The sequence below is a fragment of the Strigops habroptila genome, chromosome 16, assembly GCF_004027225.2.
Source record: "Strigops habroptila isolate Jane chromosome 16, bStrHab1.2.pri, whole genome shotgun sequence".
NCBI classification, from domain to species: domain Eukaryota; kingdom Metazoa; phylum Chordata; class Aves; order Psittaciformes; family Psittacidae; genus Strigops; species Strigops habroptila.
Window position 1 is genome coordinate 80446 of NC_044292.2, and position 19521 is coordinate 99966.

The following is a 19521-nucleotide window of genomic DNA, read 5'->3' on the forward strand; positions in this document are numbered from 1 at the left end:
GACTGCACAGCACGGGCCCAGCCCTAGAGGGCCCCTCCCTGCCTCACGCCCCTCGCGGGGCTCCGCCCCGGCACGGGGGTGGCGAGGGGCAGCCGTACAGTGCCTCGTCCCACCGGCTCGGGGCTGGGTCTGCGGCCGCGGGCGCTCCACTTCCCCGCTGCGTGCTGCCGCCGGGCCGGGCCGCGCCGCGCCGCGAGGGTGTCCCTGAGTCGCCCCTGAGGCTCCCGCGCCTGTCGCAGGCCGCTCGCCGCTGGCCACTCCGCGGCTCCCTCAGGGCTCGCTCCCGCCGCCCCGGGCAAGGTGACCTTTCGCTTCGCCTCCGACCCCCGGTGCGTGCCAACAGGTCGCCTCCGACACACGCGGGGTTTGCTTGTGTGGAGAGAGAGAGAAGGGACCGGCTACTGAAGGCTCCTTCCCGCCCTTTTTTGTGAGGGCCCCTGAGGAAAATCCCCCTTCGCCTTGCCCTGACGGGCAGCGCCGGCCCGGCGCGCTCGCTCCTTGCCGAGCAGCCCCGGCCCCGCTCCTTCAGGGCCTCCCTCATCCTCCCTGTTGGAAAAATTGCATCTTTTTTCAGAGAAAGCGAGCCAGCCGTGAGCGAGGTCCTGGCTTGGACTTTGAGTGTCATCCTGATAAGCGGTCACTGTGCCTTTTGTACTGTGTATGCCAAGGAAACAAAAACGCTGCTGTAGAAAGTGTTTCGTTTTTGTTTTCCACTGGTATAGCAGTGGACTAGAAAGTTACACGTGTAAAATCCTTTAGACAGTTGAAAGATTTCCGAGTAGTTACTTACGTTCCACAAGTTTAGGTTAAGGGGTTGATCTACTTTATTTACAGTTCTTACGATGACTTGAGGCATGGAGTTGTTCATGCAGCAGAGGTTTTCAGTCACAGGCATGTTAACCTGCGCTTCTGTTTCTTCAAGATCTTGCCTCTGATTTGCCTCCCAACACCTGCAGAGGACTTGTTTTATTCACTTTGTTAAGGGTGACATGACAAGGATAGCTGTAATTGCTTTTGTTTGAACTTCAGCTTTCTTGTCAATTTCATTAGAATAAAACCCCATGGTGTAAGGTGGTGGCTCACGTGTACAAATGCTCGGTCTTTATCCTATGGAATAATACTAACTGTTATGAAATTTTGTAAAGACAGAAATGTTAAACTTGCTTAACGTGAAGATACATCTTTTTTCAAATGTAACTTCCCTGGGTTTTTGATGTTTGTCTTTCTCTCTGCATGACAGAATAATTTCACTTCTGAGTCTTTAGATAAAGCCTTTAATTATTTGCTTAATTCTGGTCATTTTATTTAACTATATTAATTATTTCCACTGGCTTTTTTTTAAAGAAACAAAGGCTTAAATGGGGCTGCCAAAAATCAAGCAAACATTATTATGGGAAACCCCTGAATCTTAATATAAAATGTAAAATGTAACTCTAGAAGTTGTTCGTTTTTTCTTCCGTCAGATGTAAGTGCCATAACTTGCTTTTTTGTTCTGTACAACTCAGTGTTACGTACGGTGGTTTAGGGAATTCAGTGGGATTGGACTTTTCTAAACGTGGGACTGATACATTTACTGCATCCTGACCACAAGATATGGCCTGTGTGCTTTTTTCTTTACTGTAATAACATGCTTGATCTTGCCCTTGCGGAAGCTAATAGTAGAAGAGCATGAAGGGAAATGTTTATATGTATGACCAGTATTGCTTCTCTCATGTGCTTTCTTGTCCTTCCTTGATGCAGTAGTCTGTGCTGTCACTTTGAAAACCTGTTGGAGTAACTGTTGATGAGCTATTTATGGGACTTGGATCTGATTACTTCCTACACTGACAGCCTTCCTAAAAAAGAGGTTTGGGGAGGGTGAGTTATTTCACAGATGTCGTGTAAGAATTCTACAAAAATCCAGTCAAAGGCTCTGAGCTGTTACTTTAGACCAGGCTTCCAAAACCAGAATGCTGGCAACTTGAAGAAAATGCTGGCAGCAGAAGTCAAGGAGGCCAGTGCAAAGTTGCTTCAGATGAATGTGGAATTTTAGTCTTTTCTTGAAGAGGACTGTAGATTGGCCTTGTTGGTTATTGCAACAAAATGTGGTGTTTTGGTTAGAAAAGGATGGAAAGATAAACTTAATTTGCAAATGGAAGTGGTCTGTAATTGTCAAAGCTCTATATGAAACTCTGATTTGAGACTTAAAGGGCATAGCATAAAGTATTTTTTTGGGGTGGAAATCAAGCTTAGTGTTTTTACTGCTTTTTAGATCAATTACAGTAAAAATTACAGTGATAGCATGTGAGCTCTGCTGAGAGTGTGTACTTCAGGCAATCATTTTCTTCATGTTTTTTCTTTCAGAGGGAGACTATGGAACAGCAATCCAGAAAATGACAGAAAAACATTAGTTGCCCTCTTCTAGGACAGTCATGTTGGAAGGATTGGTAGCCTGGGTCCTCAACACGTATTTGGGCAAATACGTCAATAACCTGAACACAGACCAGCTTTCGGTTGCTCTTCTGAAGGGTGAGGCTTTGGGGTATTTTCTGTAGTATTTGCATATTGTGTTTTGTTTGGTTTTATTTTTTAAAATTGTGTTTTTGTAATCACTGGAAGGTGGAATAGAAACAATCACCTAATACTGTGTTTAACATTTATATAAACCCTTTTCATATAGAGTTTTGTGCTAGCACTTTACCTGATCAGTCAGATCTCTTGTGTGCCTCTCTTTGTTGCTTTTTATCAACACTATTAAACCAATTTATAAAAAACATTCAGAAGTATGCTTAGCATGTTTTATCAGGATGTGTAATTTATATAATATTTGAGTGACATTTTTCTTAATACTGTTCAGTAATTTCCCTGTTGAGGGAATGTGGCAGTATTCCATAGTCTTTACCTCTTACATTTTGGTGCTAGTAGTTAAGTTAGTAATGAAGACTTCTGGTTTGTCACGTTATGTCCACAAGTCTTGTACTTTTACAGAGTCCTCAAATCAGTGCTTTTTAATTTACATTTTGCTGCTGTTACCTGCTATTTCTGGAGAGAATGTTACACTTCAAAATGTTCTTTTCTGGGCATGCTTTTTGGAGTATCGAGAAAATACTTTAAGTATCTCTCTTGAACAGAAAATGAGGAGATTTTTCTTTGCTTACATCTGGTTAGTTAACCATTTCCTTGGTTATATCTAGTAAAGTGCAGATCTAAAACCTTGCAGAAGATGGCTTTTAGGTGGCCTCATCAAATAGTTTGAGCACATGACATTGGAAAATTAACAAGTATATTAAATAATCATTGGAATTGTAGCATAACTTGAAGTGGTAGGTTGGCTGTTCCCATCCTATCAATCATTTTAGGCTTAGAATGTTCAAGTTGGCCTTCTACAACATAAATGCGTTTTTGTGCTTTGTACAGGTGCTGTTGAATTGGAAAACTTGCCACTAAAGAAAGATGCCTTGAAGGAACTGGAATTACCATTTGAAGTAAAGGCAGGTTAGTATTTTGCTTATGTGTGCAGGACAAACATTTATAAACAGGCAGTATTGCATAATTTAGAAGAACCTTTACCTGTGAGTCAGAACCTTGAACAAATGAGGTAGCCTGGTTTTTAGGTTCTATTCTGTTTCTTGCACCACTTTTTCTTTCAGGTTTTGCAAGGGTGATGAAGTACATTTACACAGGAATCTGATAGAATCTCTGTTCTGTATATCTAGGTTTCATTGGCAAAATAACACTGCAGATACCTTTTTATCGTCCGCATGTGGATCCATGGGTGATATCTGTCTCAAAACTGCACTTAATTGGTGCACCAGAAAAAAAAGAAGATTTCGATGAGGAAAAGGAGAAGTTGCAAGAGAGAGAACACAAGAAAGCCCTTCTCCTAGCACTTGAGGAAAAATGGAAAGTGAGTCACACTTGTCTTTCATGGTGAAGAACTGCTGTGATAGATGGATTGCATTTAAGTCTCCTAACAAATTCCTAGGAGTTCCTAACAGATTCGTAACAAGTTCCTCGGAGAACAAATGCATAGGAAGCTAAGTTAGAATTTGATTCATACATGCTAACATGGTGCAGTTTCTGCCCCACCTCTGTCGTGCCATGTGTCCCACATATGTTGGAAATACTCAAACTGGGGGGTTTTTATTTTCTCCCTGTTCACAATAATTTCAGGGTAACAAGGTGTATTGTTTCCTGACAGTTGTTACAGTGTTGGTTAATGCTTTATCCCTATTTTCTGTTTCAGACAGAACAACAACAGAAAGGGGAATCCTACTGGTACTCAGTTACTGCATCTGTAGTCACAAGAATTGTAGAAAACATTGAAGTAAGCTTTTGCATTGTAGACCTTTTCCCACTTGTTAAGAATTATCTGTGCCCACTGTGCTTTACGTTGTGTAGTCCTTAGAGGAGAAATACATAAATCAAAGGTAGGTATTTGGCAGAGGACAGTCCCTTTTCAGATTGAACCTTCATAACTTCAGTCTTAAACTAGTCCTGATGGGGACTTCTGGAAAGGATAAACCCTCCATCCTGCTTTTACCAAGGGGAAAAACATAAACTTTTTTTTGTTTGTAAAAGTAGGTAGATAATGAATTTGCATGAAATTTGATGGCTTTTGCTCACGTTTTAATTTTTTGATTTATAAACCCACCAAAATATTTGGTTGTTTATGAAGCAGAGGAGCATGAATTGTTTTGATAAAAAGATAATTCATAAGGAAACAAATGTCTCTGCTGGTCAATGATTTGGATTATTTCACTGCGTGTTGTCTCTCCAGTTTTTTAATTATTCTTTTTCTACTATTAATAAAAATCTGCCATGTATCTCCTAAGTTTCAAAATGACTTGAAAGTATGGCTGTTACACTCTTGCTTTTTCTAGTGGAAGTCCTAATGTAGTTAATGACATTTTTAGCAACACTTACGTCATTAATCATTTGTGTTTAAGAACCAGAAGCTGTCTAAATATTACTTGTTAGAGTTTGTCTGCCACCATGAAAGGATTGTCCTTTCTTTCTCCTTATGTGCAGATAGACTCACTATATTATTTTGTTACATTTCAGCTCACTAGAGGCATTGGTTTTACTAATGTAAAATCAGTTTGGGTCGCCTTGTATTGTTAATAGTTTGAAACTCTGGCCTGTGCTGATGATTCTAGTACATGACGATTCTAGTCTTCGGTTGGCAGTTACACATTGAATTACAAATGTAATTCAAATTTGCCTTTAAGATGGAGAATAATAGTAGCATAGCAAAATAAAGTACACTGCCTTGTGACAGTGGGTAATTGTGTTTTGGGAGAAGGGCAGGGAGTAGTGGTATCTGAGGAGAAGGTTGAACCAGAGAGTACAAAAAGAGAAGAGGGAAATAGGATTTCTGTGAGGTCTAAACACCAGAAATTTGTTGGAGAATTGCAGAAATTAAATACTAAATTTCTTCAGTATTAATGAATAGTATTACTGTCTGCTCTAATGAAGTAAGTAGTTGTCTCTAATGGGTTTTTTTTCTCTGTTTAGTTAAAAATTCAGGATGTGCACTTGAGGTTTGAAGATGGTGTCACAAACCCTTTGCAGCCGTTTGCATTTGGCATATGCATCAAAAAAGTATCCATGCAAAATGCAGTATTTGAACCAGTGAGTATAACTTTACGTATGAACTCATGGCAGCTAAGATGTGGTGCTCTATTTTATGGATGCTAGTAAATATTTAGTAAAACATAGGGCATTTTAATAATCTCGTTATTGTAAGAAATTGATTTTGGGCATTTCATATTGTTCATTGAGTATGTAGAAATAAAAATTACATGGCACGTGGTGTGTGATCTTGACTTTATTCCACTTTTCTCCTTCAGGTAGAGAAGCTGATGCGTAAAAAACAGTTGGATGTTGCCGACTTCAGTGTTTATTGGGATACCAACTGCACTTTACTAGGAGACCTGCCTCCTGGTCAGCTACAGGTACAAGAGGGAGATTTTGCATATGAAAGAGAGATTGTCATTTTTGTTAGTCTCCTTCCTATTTTTCAGACCTAATTGACCTAGAATTTCTTGGATCTGGTGCTTTTAAGAGCAACAGGAGTTTATGGTTTCATGCTGTGATGATAGGATACATGCGCAACTCACAAAGGCTGTGCTGTGAAATACCTTGTTTTACCTTTGAAGAGAGAACATGTTTAGGAAGTTTTTTAATGGACTGACATGCTAATAAAATGTATTCTACTTCATGAAACCAATATATCCTAATAGGTATTCCAGTATTCCACACTCATTTCTTAGATAATAAATCTGCTTGTAACCCACAGGAAGCAATGGATAAAAGTATGGAAAGTCGTGATCATAATTACATCATGGAACCTGTATGCACTTCTTCTCTTCTTAAGAGAAATTGTTCTAAAGAGCCTTTAAGATCACGCCAGACTCCACGGCTTGAGTGTGACATTCAGCTTGAGACTATACCCTTGAAGCTTTCACAGGTAAATACCATCCTCATTTAATTCTCAGTATTTGAAAAAGAGACTGTTGAGAAGCAGGGTAAATGAGGCCATTGTGAACTCTGTGCTATTAACTGCATTAGGCTGCTTTGGGTGTCCGAACTAGTTGGTCTCAAGATTCTTGGGTGTCTGTATGCTGTATTGCAGACTGCTTTATGGTCAGTTTCTAGCAAAATGACTGATTAAAGACGATAGTCCTGCATGTTTTGGTTACCACAATGTCTACAAATTCAAACTGGTTTGACATAGAGTGTATTTTTTACCTTCCCACATGCTCCAACTGTTGTTTGTATGTCAGTGCTTCTGAAGATTCTGCTGGAAAAATGCCATCTTGAATTAGTTATCTCTAAGAAAACAGGTGCTGATTCTGACAGTGAAATACCTGTAGGGATCATAAAACTGGGGTAGTGATTGGAACAGCTTAAATACCAATTACTGTAGCTTAAGACTAGTATTTTCTCAAAGATTTAGTTTTAGAGGCAACTCAAAGGGACATGAATAAATAACAAAGAAGTTGTTTGTATTAAACCCAAGCATTCAGAGTTATCTTACTGCAGCTGATTATTGCAAAAAAACTTACATTCTTGTTTGTTCATTATAGTAATAGGAGGGAAGTATTTGGGGGTTTTACTCTATAGAATGTACAATAGTGGCTGATGTTAGGTTGATAAGCTGACATGGGAGGAGATTTCATTCTCTGTGTTTGTAAATAAAGAAACCTGTAAATTGAATGTCACACACTAACTACTAGCTACTGGGAGAAGATACGTGATACTAGAGAACCAAATTATGAATTATAATTAACATCAACCTTAATTCTGAAGCCATGTGCAGGTCAGTGATGCAGATAAACTAAACCTATGCTTGGGCTTTTGTTTTGTTTTTTCCTTCCCTTTGCTTTGGAAAACACTCCAGTATTGCCTAATTGATCTGTGTATTATTTTACTAAAAGATGCAGTATCAGCAGATCATGGGATTTCTAAAGGAACTGGATAGAAAGGAACGACAGCTTAAATTCAGAAAGTGGAGACCAAAGGTTTCGGTAACAGCGAAGTAAGTATATCTACATGTGGTAGTGTTAATATGATATTATAAACTATACTAGGGAGCCTCGATGAAGACAAGTATAAAAAGATAGATCATAATCATATACTAGAGTTTCAGTTTTCATGTTTTGTTTCCACACCTCATGAATCAGTTTTAAATATTCAGATGTAATTCAAACTTAAAATAGAATTATTCTTACCTGAGGCTTTAAATCCTCTGTCACAGCTTCCAAGAACTGAAATAAAGTTGGAGATTCTACCCCAAAGCACACATTCTGGTGGTCTGAAATTTTCTTTGTGCAGAGAGCTTCTCTTAAGATTCTTTTATTGATAAATAAGCAAGATGGTATCAATTCAGGCCAGAGGTCTATGTAACTCAACCTTTTGTTGTCTGTGCCTGATCCATGACGGCTATACTAAATCCCACTGGAGTGGTGGAGACTTCGTAGAGGACTTTCTCCACAACTGGCAGAATTGGCCCACGTATGCTGTCTCTAATGCTGCTGCTTTTCCTGACCAGTTGCCCTCTGTTTTTTCACTGAACCTCTCCTGGACCTATCACCAGTTTAACATGCATGTGGTTTTTTGGAAATATTGGTAAGAGTCATTTACAAATGTTTCAGCTGCCGAGAATGGTGGATCTTTGCTTTGAATGCTAATCTGTCGGAGATCAGGGAGCAGAGGCAGCGCTCCACCTGGGAGTTTGTATTACATCGGGCCCAAGATGCAGTGTCTTACACTGACCTGTATTACACCAAGTTGAAGGGGGAACCACTGTCTGCTGCAGAGCAGGTATTTAGACTTGAGTTTTCTACAGTGTCGATTAATCATCTTTGATTTGATTTGTTTCATCTTCTCAAATTTTTAATGTTCTAGTTTAGACACATCTTTAGTTTTACTGCAGGCCGTTTTCACTGAAGAGGCTGTCATTTAACTGCGACTGAGTTTTTAATACTTGAAACCTGGGCTTGTGGGAGGTGTGGGTTCTTCTGCTTTTGTTTTGCTATGCAAAAAGCTGTGTTTTTTTGGGTTGGTTTTTTTTTTTTTTTTGAGCTGTCACTGGTTTTTACCAAAAATAACATCAACTCTCACAGAATGCTCATGCCAGTCTGTGACATGCTTTCTTAACTCGTGTTCTCCGTAGACTCAAAAAGTATTTACACATCAGAAGTGTGTCAGGTCACCCATGTGGCTGGATAGATAATGTGGAAGAAATTGTGGCTAGTTGACAGTGTATTTAGGGGTGCTTTGTTGTTTTTTTTTTTTATGTTTTTCCACAGTCTATTTTAGGATGTAAGATGTAGAGGTAAAGTGCCCCTAGTAATGAACCTGTGCCCTACTTCAGAATGAGAAAACCCCATGACCTGTAATTAGCTGCTTTTTGTCCTTAGGTGTATTGGGACTTTTTAGTTAAAACAGCTCAGGGCACCATTTACCTCACCTGTCTTAATTACAGGTGTGATTCTGTTGATACTTCTATGTAATCCTTACTTGTGTTATTTAGACATGAACTGTAGCAGTTCGTCAATGTACTGGAAATTTTCTAGTACCTGCCAAAGCAGGAAACTTCATATAGCTTGTGTTGTCTGCAGCAGAGCTGTGAAATGTAACAGGGGCAATGCCACTGGGCTGGAAAAATGTCTTTTGCTTGCTTGTTCCATAATATGTTTTTTTAGGCTTGGATGAATCATAAGCTTCCACAAAGGACTTCTTAATCAGTACAAAGAGGACAACATGTCTGAGTACCTGAGTATGAATACTATGTTGTCCTGATTTATGCAGTTCATTTCCTGTACCTTCTTTACTCAAGACAGAAGCTTTTTTTGCTCCTGGCTATGCTAGGCGTTCTGTTAAGTCAGGTTATTTTCCATGGCTTAAATTTTGTGCTGCCAACCTTGCTTCTGATGTATGATAGAAGGATATAATTGCGCAAGGAATTTTTACCATGAAAAGTGTTAAAATAAACTATTTTACAATGCAAACAAACTTTATTTGTAACACGGGGGAATGTCAGTGTTATGGTTGCCCATGTGACTTCTGTTTATTTCTTCATATGCTGAGGCACTTAAATAATGCCATGAATGACATGTTAAGGTTTCTCAATGAATCTCTAACTTACAGTGCAGAGATGTTTGACATGTTTGTGAATAAGATGCTGTATTCTTTTAGTGCATTTACTTTACCATTTTTGTCTTTTCAGGCAGAAATGCATCGTATTGAAGATGAGCAAACTTACGAAGAGTTGAAGATACTATATGAGATAGTTCATGATAAAATTCATGACTTAGCTGAGGTGAGGAACATTCTGCATACAGGGTAATATTTGGCATCTTTATGAGAATTATTCTGAGATTTTGTGTTCTTTTCTGCTAGAGAACGTTAGCGTGTGTTTGCTTTGATTTAGAAGTGTGGCATTACTCATAGAATCATAGAATAGTTTGGGTTGGAAGGGACATTCAAAGCTCATCTAGTCCAACTCCCCAGCAGGGATCAAGGAAATCTTCCACTAGGACAGGTTGTCAGATGACTTCTTATTTGACTTGGTGTCTCTAGACTAAAATTTAAATTGTGCCATATGGCTTCATATATAAACATGCAGCAGGTAACTGATGATAGGTTTCCTGTTTCTTTGCTGCTGCTCTCCTAATAGGCCAAGTATTGATTGAAAATATCACTGCTGGCTGATAGAATGCACAATGCTGAGTAAATAGTAGATGGAATTGCATTTTTATTGTGATGTTTTTGTATACTTGTGGTATTCTTATACTTACCAGCAGTAATGTGTCTGTCTTCAATGTTCAAACATAGAGCATTAAAGAGCCGTTGCCTTATTCCCCTGGAGGGTCCCCTACAGCAGAATCTGCACATGGCAGTAGCACTGGAATGCTGCAGTATCTTCAGTCTTGGTTTCCTGGATGGGGAGGTTGGTATGGATATGCTCAGCAAACATACGAAGGGGAACCATTTGAAGGGCTGCTGACAGACCCAAAGGAACAGTGGAATCCAGAGGACATACTGGGTATGGAAATACAGGGTTTTCTGTTTCTTTTTAAGGCTGTGAACTCTACCATAGTTAGATACTTGTTAAAGGTGAGCAGAATCACCTCTTTGGTTCTGTCAACTACCTGTCTAAAGCTTATTAACCTGTTAGAAAATCTCAGTACCTGCTTATTTTAAAGCAATATATTGAATACATTTGCTTCCAAAGCAAAGAGCTTTGGGACTTTCTCTGTTCAGATGACTGGGTATAACATTAACAGTACTGGATTATTGGGGTCTTCATAAATTTAGGTTCACATTACCTTAATTGAAATAGAAGAGTTCTCCAGAATATTCAGTTTTGTTAAAGAAGAACATGTACCAGCTTTATCTTTTATTTCTATTTTTCTTCCCTAGAGCTGGGAAAATCTTTATTTTCAAATTCAGAGAAACTTTTCTGTTCTTCTGTAGCCTTCCAGAAACTTGGCTTACTTAATGTATTGTTTTGTATTTTATTTAATTAGGTACAGATGAGTTTTTTGACCCTGCTGCAGATGCTTCTAGCATGAATACCTTTACGAAGAGAGATCATATTTTTGCTAAATTAAATCTACAGTTGCAGGGTGGCTCTTTCACTCTGTTGCATAAGAATAAGAAGGTGGTGCATGCTGAGGAGACTGCTTTTATGCAGCTGGAGTTTTCAGGTATTAAGTCAATTTCTGTTCTTTCTCCAACAAAGGCCAGAGCTTTGTCTGCCTTCACACCTTCCTTTGACTTTTGGTTTCAATTCTTTAAATGACTATACTGAAACAAAGTTCAAATTGAAAACATGAAAACAGCTTGTGGAAACTCATGTATCAAGTGAAAATTAAGTTTTTCCAGATGTGTGATTTCAACATGGAAATCTAACTTTAGACATTGTTATGTGTGAAAGGCTGGCAACTATAGCAATATATGCTTGACAATCATTTAATGTATTCCAAATGTCCAGGTTTAATTATTTTAGTAAAAATAAATAAATATATATGCACTTCCAAAAGACTTGTTTGTTGTACGATTTATCTGACAAATTTAAATAAAAGCTATGCTGTGTACTAAAAGAAATTAAAGTATTTTATGTATTTATATTCCAGGTGTAAAGATCTTAGCGGAATCCCTTCCTCGCAGAAATTCTTCCCTTCTCAGAGTTCAGCTTGGTGGTCTTTTTCTGAGGGATTTGGCAACAGAAGGGACCATATTTCCTGTTCTCGTTTTCCCAAATCCTGTAGGTGAACAAAACCTCCTTAGGTTACTATGTGAGATACATGTGTATGAAAATAGTTATATTCCAAAACTCAACACTTTTCTTTGTATCTTCTCCCAGAAAGAGAACCTAAAATTCTTGAAGAAGAATTCCACTTGTTGAACTTAACTTTTCCCCTCCCTTTCCAGAGATCATTCATAGAACTCCTCATTGTTTGCTCTGTATGCTTGTAACTTTAATGTTACAGTTAATAGGTGTTGGGAAGAAGATAATTTGTTGAATGAGATATGATATTTGGAACAATCAGCATTGCTGCTTAATCAGTGGTGGTTCTTTTTCATAAAGCTTTTTGGTCCAAGTAAGGTTTTACTTCACCTGTATACTGTTAAATTAAAAGCAGAAATACAGAACTCTTCTTTTTTTCTTCTGAATCAATTGCTGAAAAGGTTTCAAATATCTCTCCTGAGCAACCAAAATTTGAATCTAATTCCATGAGAATTTCCCATGTATTTTGTGCTTTGTAATTTGTAGAGTGGTGACTGAAATCTGCCCTTCAGACTTCAGGTTCTCTGCTACACAAGTAGATAGTGTTAGCTGCTTAGTCATACTTCCTCCTCTTGTTTGACTGCATCAGGGAAAAAAAATGTATATAATAATGTCACACTATACGAATAATTCACTTATAAAGTGACCATAAGGCTAATACAGAAAAGACTTTTGTGCTTTTATCAGTGGCTTGGTTGATTTTGTCTAAACAAGATTTTTCTTTTAAATTCTTCTCAGCAAAAGGAGGTTGGCTGCATGTCTTCCTTTGGACTCCAGAATTTGTCATCAGAAATGACTAATCAGAACACTGGTAAAGATTTCATTCTGTGTTTGATGATAACAAGCATATCAGATGATTCCTCCAAAGCACAATTTCAAAACTGAGTGCTTAGAGTTTGAATTCATGCAAATGCTTTTGCAAGTAGTAAAGATAAAATCATAAAAGCTTTGTTCAGACATAAGGGTGTGGGTGAGGTGACTTTAAAGAAAGTAAGTAAGAAAACAAGTATTTTGAGACAGCGAAAGTTGCACTTGCTCTTTGTCTTGGTTTAAAAGAAGAGAATATGTTGTTAGGACTTCAACATTAGGACCCCAGTTCTGAAAATGTTTCTGTGTATACAAACACGTTGAATACTGTTGACTGTAGCAGTTGATCATCCTACTTGCATTTCTATTATTGCAGAATTTTCAGATATGTACTGCTTTCCTCCAGTTAAATATTAGTTATTAAATTCTGTGGGGTTTAGTTTTTGCTTTTGTGCATTTGTTTGTTTTGGGGGTTTTTTACAACTTCTTTTTGTAACTCATTTTTTATTTGGTTGCAGATCCTGATGCCCCAGTATTTGAGATGCTTTATGAAAGAAATCCAATCCACAGCACTTTTGAGAGGCGCCTGGAAGTCAGTACCAGACCTCTCAATATTATTTACAATCCACAAGCCATTAAGAAAGTAGCTGACTTCTTCTACAAGGGAAGGGTTCATACCTCAGGTTAACCTTTAATGTGTTTGTTTTTTGGTGGGGTTGGGTTTTCTTTTTTTTGGTGGTATCCTATCTTTTATTCTCTTTGATTTTTATTTATTTTCATTCTCAGAAAAGCATTAATCAAAGAATCTTCATTTCAAATTAATACCCTGAGTGTTCACTGGGTGTTTTTTTTCCTCCTGTTACAGCTGTTTCTTTGTTTAATCGAATCAGTGATTTGATTAAACAGTGATTGAGCAGACTCCTGAAACTTCAGCTTTAAAATTATAAGTTGCTTCTCTATGCATGGTGGATGTTCATGCTGCCTAAATTAAAATGAGTAAATAAGGAGGCCTGTTTCTGTAATCTCTCCTAGAAGTTGATGGAGAACAACAGAGTTTTGAGAGGACAGTTAAAAGCAGAATATTTTTTATAGTAACGATACAGAGGAAATTGTGTTCTAACTCCTGTTGTATCCCTTTTGATGGTTGAATTAAGTCTGATCTTTGAGGAACATTATTTTTAGATGTTAAACATACTGGTTCTCTAAGTTTCTAAGGACAGAAAGATTTAGGAGTCTAGTACCTGAGTGTGTAACATAAAGTGTCTGCTTTTGAGTTTCAGTTGTTAAAAGTTCAGTTTCTGAGGAGGTGAGAGGTGAGAACAAGGGACATCAAAATGTTCTTGAAGTACCAAGTCTTTTTCTGTTGATTTGGGCAAATACCAAAAGATTTAAGTTACCTCGCATAAGGGCTGGGATGATAGTTATCTTTTCTCACAAGATGAGAATATTCCATAAATGTTAGAGGTAAAGTTTAAAACAAACCAACCAACCAACCAACCAAAGAGACTTCTACAAACTTCTTAATGTTTAGTCAGAATTTCCTCTGTTGCCATACTTACGACCTTTCTGTCTCCCTCAAATTTAGAATTCAGTTTGAAGGTCTGTAAAATAAAGACCAGAAGAAGGTTTGGGAGTGTTTTTTTGGTGGGGTGGTTTGATTTGTGCTTAGATGCTTCTTTTTTCCTCTGAGACAGCCTGGTGTACAGGTACAGCAAGTGGCTTTCAGCTGCAGTGTTTTCCTGTCCTGTATTTCACTACTAAAATTTTAAATAGTTCTTTTCTCTCTTCCTTTTTTTCTTACCCTGTTCAGTAATAGATGAACAAAATTATACCTAGTCAGTTTTGTATCTTTCGTGCAGGTTTTGGATATCAGTCTGAATTAGAGGCAAGAGTGGCTGAAGCTGCCAGAAGACAGTACAACAAGCTGAAAATGCAGACAAAAGCTGAAATCAGGCAAACTATTGATCGTTTACTTGTAGGAGACTTCATAGTAAGTTTTTGCCTCTAAATGTTTATGTAGGCTGTTTTGTTTTGTTTTGTTTTTTTTTGCCATGTGTCTTAAGACTTGAAGCTCTAAAGAGTGGGGTTTTTTGTTGCTGTTTGTTTGTTTGGTGTTCTTTTTAAGTAAGTGGGGAGTTTTACCTGTGGTATTACAGTATTCCTTTTGCTGTCAGTCCATTTTTGTGGTGCGGACCTGTTGCGATTAATGGCAGAAGGGTGTTTTTCTGTTCTGGATCCTCACATGAGCTGATTTCATGCTAGTATATTGGCTCCAGTGTGCACTGGAGCTCTGTTACATCAAACTTACTGAATTTGTGTAAAGCTTATTTAGAGATTATTTTCTAAATGAAAAAATTATTCTACTTTATTTGCTTTTTGCTTATCTGCAGTTCTCAAGTGGTAGTAGTGTGTGTATCAGTATCATTGATCCCTAGCTTTGGAGTTAGCTATATTGATGCAAGAGACCTGATCCAGACTCATGTAAAAGGTAGATGCCTTCTATTAGCTATGCAGGTAGATTCACTCTCCTTGGCTCACAGATGGGGACTCCCTCTGGCAGGGGCTTCATTGCATCTCTCTTAACGTGGGATATTTCACCTACTGAAAATGTCTCTTCATGGACTATAATCGGAGTCTGTGGTCTGACAGGCTACCAAACCATGGTATGGCTCAATTTGTGAAGATTAGCTCTTCAGGTGAAAAAGTGGCTAACTACATTGATTTGACTGATGTGGCTTTTCTTGCATGTGAGGGGAAATTATTTCTTATGGCCTATTATATCTTCTTAACTTCCAGGAAAACAGCAAAAGCTGGACTGTGTGCCTTGATATTTCTGCCCCTCAGGTGATCTTTCCTGATGATTTCAAATTTGTGGATCCAGTGTTAGTTGTTGTAGATCTGGGAAGAATATTACTGACCAATTCTCAAGGTACAATCTAGAATTATTGCAGCTTTCCTTTTCTTTCAGTCTTCTTCCAGAAACTTGTCTGTGTAGAAAGTAGAGATGTCTTAAGGTTATTTCCCCTATATATGCATAAAGTTTCACATCATAATTCTGCTATTATCAATAAATATTCAGTTAAGATTGGTTTCAAAAATAAAGTGGGGGTGTGCAGAGGTTTTTTTGTTTTGTCGGGGGTTTTGGGTTGTTTGGGGATTAACTTTTAAATTAAAGGCTCCCATGGGATATCTTGCACTTCATGAAGGCTGTGAGCAGATGTGAAGCTAGTGCATCAGGCACTTTACCATGAGATGATTTTTGGCTTAGAATAGTATAAGATTTAGCTATCAAATGCTTTTTTGGGACAGTGCTCTCAGTGAAAGTACCTTTGAATAAGCCCTGCAAGTTTGAGTCGCATGGATCTCTGTTCTTAGCATGTGTCTATAGCTAGCTGAATGAAAGTGAAAGAAAATTGGTGTCCTGTGTTTGTGTCAAAAGTTAGATCATTGCTTCTTAAATTATTGCTTTTTTCCTGTTCCAATAGGAAAACATTGCAGGAAGATGAAAAAGAAAGTACAGTGGAACTTGTAAATAAAATTAGACCTACTTAAAATGTAGCTGGACTGTATGGTGTGTGAGGATATGCTAAAAAAAAAAATAAATTGGAAGAGATATCTATGTGGTATGCAGTTCCTTTTTTAAAAAGCACAGCTTAGGATGAGCTGCTCTGTGGTGCAGTGGAAAGCTGAGGTGTGAAGCCCAAAATTGGAACAGTGGAATGTTGTTACTCTGGATATCTCCGAATGATTTGATCTTTTCTTGCATGAACTAATCTCTGCAGGGATCCAGTAGCTTCCTTTTTAGTAAATTCTGTCTTATGGCACACTAGAAGGACCCCCACAAATTGTTTATGCAAGACCGGTTTGTAGTTCCCTGTGTAATTGAGGCATTGGGCTGTTCAGAGTAGCTTGAGCTTAAAAAAGAAAAGAAAAAAGAAGGTAAAAAAGGATAGTTTTGGAAGGTGTTCCTGCTTTGTAGAGCATGATAATAACATGAAAATTAATATTAAGGAATAAAGTTAATTGAACAAAACCTTCTGATCATATATTTATTGTAGTTAAGTAGCTCTTACCTTTCAGTTGGATTTGAGGGTCAAAAGAATTTCATAGGCAGAGTAAGGGATATTATTTTTTAACAACTTGATTAAAAGTAAATCTTATAGTAATAGTAAGTGGGTTAAAAATGAGGCAATAGTGTCCTTTAATAGATTCCATAACACATTGTGACTGACATCTGCATGCATGTCGAAGAAGTGTAGTAGATTTCCTGTTGAGAAAATAAAAGGGACAATGGAGGGAGAGAAGAACAGTAGTCGATATGCTTTGTGTTTAAAAAACACAGCTTCAGCCAGGATGATCAGGTAATGATGGGAATTAGCAAGGAGGGAGAATACTTTAGTTTACTTGTTTGCTGACTGTTACTTTTCTAATCCACAGAAGAATCTAAAAGGAGCACAGATACTTTTTCTTCAGAAGTCAATGAACTGAGTGATGAGGAATATAAAACACCTCTTGCAACTCCTCCCAATACTCCACCACCAGAATCTGACACTAACAGTGGCATGAAAATGTCTGAATTTACTGGACTAGAAATAAGTGAAGAGCATCTACAAGCACACTTAATGAGTAAAAAAATGTATGAGAGATACACACTTTCATTTATGGACCTTCAGATCATGGTAGGCCGAGTGAAAGACAACTGGAAACACGTTCAAGATAGTGATGTGGGTCCCACTCATGTGGTAGAAAAATTCAATGTTCACCTGCAGTTGGAGCGCAGGTTGATCTACACGTCTGACCCAAAATACCCAGGAGCTGTCTTGTCTGGCAGTCTGCCTGACTTGAAAATCCACATCAATGAAGACAAAATACTAGCTCTGAAGAACTGTTGTGCACAGCTGAGTACGTCTGAAACTAAGTCTTCTGATGCCCTACATTTAGGGAAAGACAAGATTTTTGCAGAGGTAGACCAGCTTGGCAGTTTGCATGATTCTGTGATGAACCTAACCCAGAGTGTTGTGATGCTAGAGCAACACACCAGAGAAGTTCTTGTTGAGTCTCAGCTGCTTTTGGCTGAATTCAGAGTAAACTGTATGCAGTTGGGTGTTGAAAGTAATGGACGATACATCTCTGTACTCAAGGTTTTTGGCACCAATGCCCATTTTGTGAAAAGGCCATATGATGCAGAGGTGTCCCTGACTGTTCATGGCCTGTTATTGGTTGATACTATGCAAACATATGGAACAGATTTTGATCTTTTGATGGCTTCTCATAAGAATCTGAGTTTTGATGTGCCAACAGGAAGTCTTCGAGGCAGCAGGGCTCAGTCTCCAGTTTGTGGACCACGTGATGCACGTCCCATTGATGCAGCTAGTTTGGCAGAGAGATGCACTACAGCCTCAAGTACATCATCTGGTAACAATGGAAAAGATCAAGAGTCCCTGATAAAATTAGAGTATCAGTTTGTGAGTGCTGAATGTCCATCAATGAATTTGGATTCCAGTCTGCAGGTGATCTCTGTGCAGGTGAACAACCTGGATATCATCCTTAACCCGGAGACTATTGTTGAACTGATTTGCTTTCTCCAGAAATCTTTCCCGAAGGAGAAAGAAGATTCTAGTCCTCAGCCTTTAATAACTGACTTGGAAAAAGATTGGAGGGAACAGGAAACCTTCCAGTCAACTTACGTGCAGAATACAGAGGTAGCAGTTGATATTCACTGGTTAAATATACTCCTTCTCAGGACAGTTGGCATGACAAATGGAGAAAAATATGGTAGAAAAATTGCAACAGCCAGTATTGGTGGCACCAAAGTCAATGTCTCCATGTGCAGTAAATTTGATGTAAATGGCTCTCTGGGATGTCTTCACCTGATGGACCTAACACAAGATAGCGTTAAGAACCAGTATGTTGTCAGCATAGGGAATACAGTGAGGTATGAAAATCTCATTGGTGATGTAGATTACTTGGAATCTTTATTCTTCAGGCTTGATGATGGGAATAGCCTTCCAGATGCATTAAGTTTCACTTTCACAGAAAAGTCAAAAGAGGAATGTTCTCTGAACCTCAAAATGGCCTCTTTACACTACAACCACTCAGCTAAATTTCTGAAAGAACTAACTTTGTCAATGGATGAATTGGAAGAGAATTTCCGCAGCATGCTGAAAAGTGCAGCTTCAAAAGTTACCACTGTCTTGGCAACTAAAACTGCTGAATACAGTGAAATGGTTTCTTTGTTTGACACAACACCACGATCAAGAGATGTTGCCAACTTAGAAGATAATGAAGGCTATGGCTTTGGATCACAACCACTCAAAATTGATACTATTAAGCTTATATTAAATGTAAACATTGAGTCACCGATTGTCTCCATACCTCGAAAGCCTGGTAGCTCTGAACTGCTTGTAGGTCATCTAGGACAAATATCCATTCAGAATTTTGTACCAGGAGAAGATGAATCTACAAGTGATAGACTGCAAGTTGAAATTAAAGACATTAAAATGTATTCTTTAAATAGCAGCCAGTTTACAAGCAAGAAGGAGCCTGCAAGTGAAGTATCTCGGGGGCTGCATTCTTCTTCAGGTCCTGCTAGTATTAGTAGCCAGGACGAACCCCATTTTACTCGTCATGACTTCTTTGAATCGTTACATAAAGGCCATGGTATGTTAATCAGAGAACTCTGAATTATTTTAATATGAGTAGTGGATGGTACTAAAAATGTGTATTGACCATAGGTCTGTTGTATTTTCTGTCTCACCCATCCTCTTGAAATACACTGCTCAATTTTAATTACAAAGGACAAGTTATTTTATTTATATCCATTATTAGTCTCCTAAATAAAAACTGAATAGTGTCTTTCATGCAGAAGTTTAACATAACATAGTTATATATACTTATTTTAGCATTTCTAAGAGATTCTGAGCAAGTTAAAT

At 38.2% G+C, this 19521-nt stretch overlaps 1 protein-coding gene across 12 annotated transcripts in view; it reads left to right on the plus strand.

The window, feature by feature from the left end:
* VPS13D (vacuolar protein sorting 13 homolog D) overlaps nt 1-19521 on the plus strand; it is a 104588-nt gene that overhangs the window by 308 nt on the left and 84759 nt on the right. For 6 of the 12 annotated variants that reach the window (XR_003994621.1, XM_030508137.1, XM_030508139.1 and 3 more), the window contains exons 2-19: nt 2344-2508; nt 3397-3474; nt 3696-3886; nt 4226-4306; nt 5497-5613; nt 5832-5936; nt 6281-6451; nt 7422-7522; nt 8139-8307; nt 9716-9808; nt 10324-10534; nt 11019-11198; nt 11628-11758; nt 12521-12593; nt 13108-13272; nt 14449-14579; nt 15386-15518; nt 17027-19249. Coding sequence is in view for 11 of the 12 variants with exons in the window: in XM_030508137.1 (XP_030363997.1) it covers nt 2412-2508; nt 3397-3474; nt 3696-3886; nt 4226-4306; nt 5497-5613; nt 5832-5936; nt 6281-6451; nt 7422-7522; nt 8139-8307; nt 9716-9808; nt 10324-10534; nt 11019-11198; nt 11628-11758; nt 12521-12593; nt 13108-13272; nt 14449-14579; nt 15386-15518; nt 17027-19249 (4450 nt within the window). In the remaining variant the exon portion in view is untranslated. Of the gene's footprint in view, nt 1-1740; nt 1858-2343; nt 2509-3396; nt 3475-3695; nt 3887-4225; nt 4410-5496; nt 5614-5831; nt 5937-6280; nt 6452-7421; nt 7523-8138; nt 8308-9715; nt 9809-10323; nt 10535-11018; nt 11199-11627; nt 11759-12520; nt 12594-13107; nt 13273-14448; nt 14580-15385; nt 15519-17026; nt 19250-19521 lie in introns of those variants that run through there. The other 6 variants (XM_030508138.1, XM_030508142.1, XM_030508145.1 and 3 more) reach the window with 6 other exon arrangements.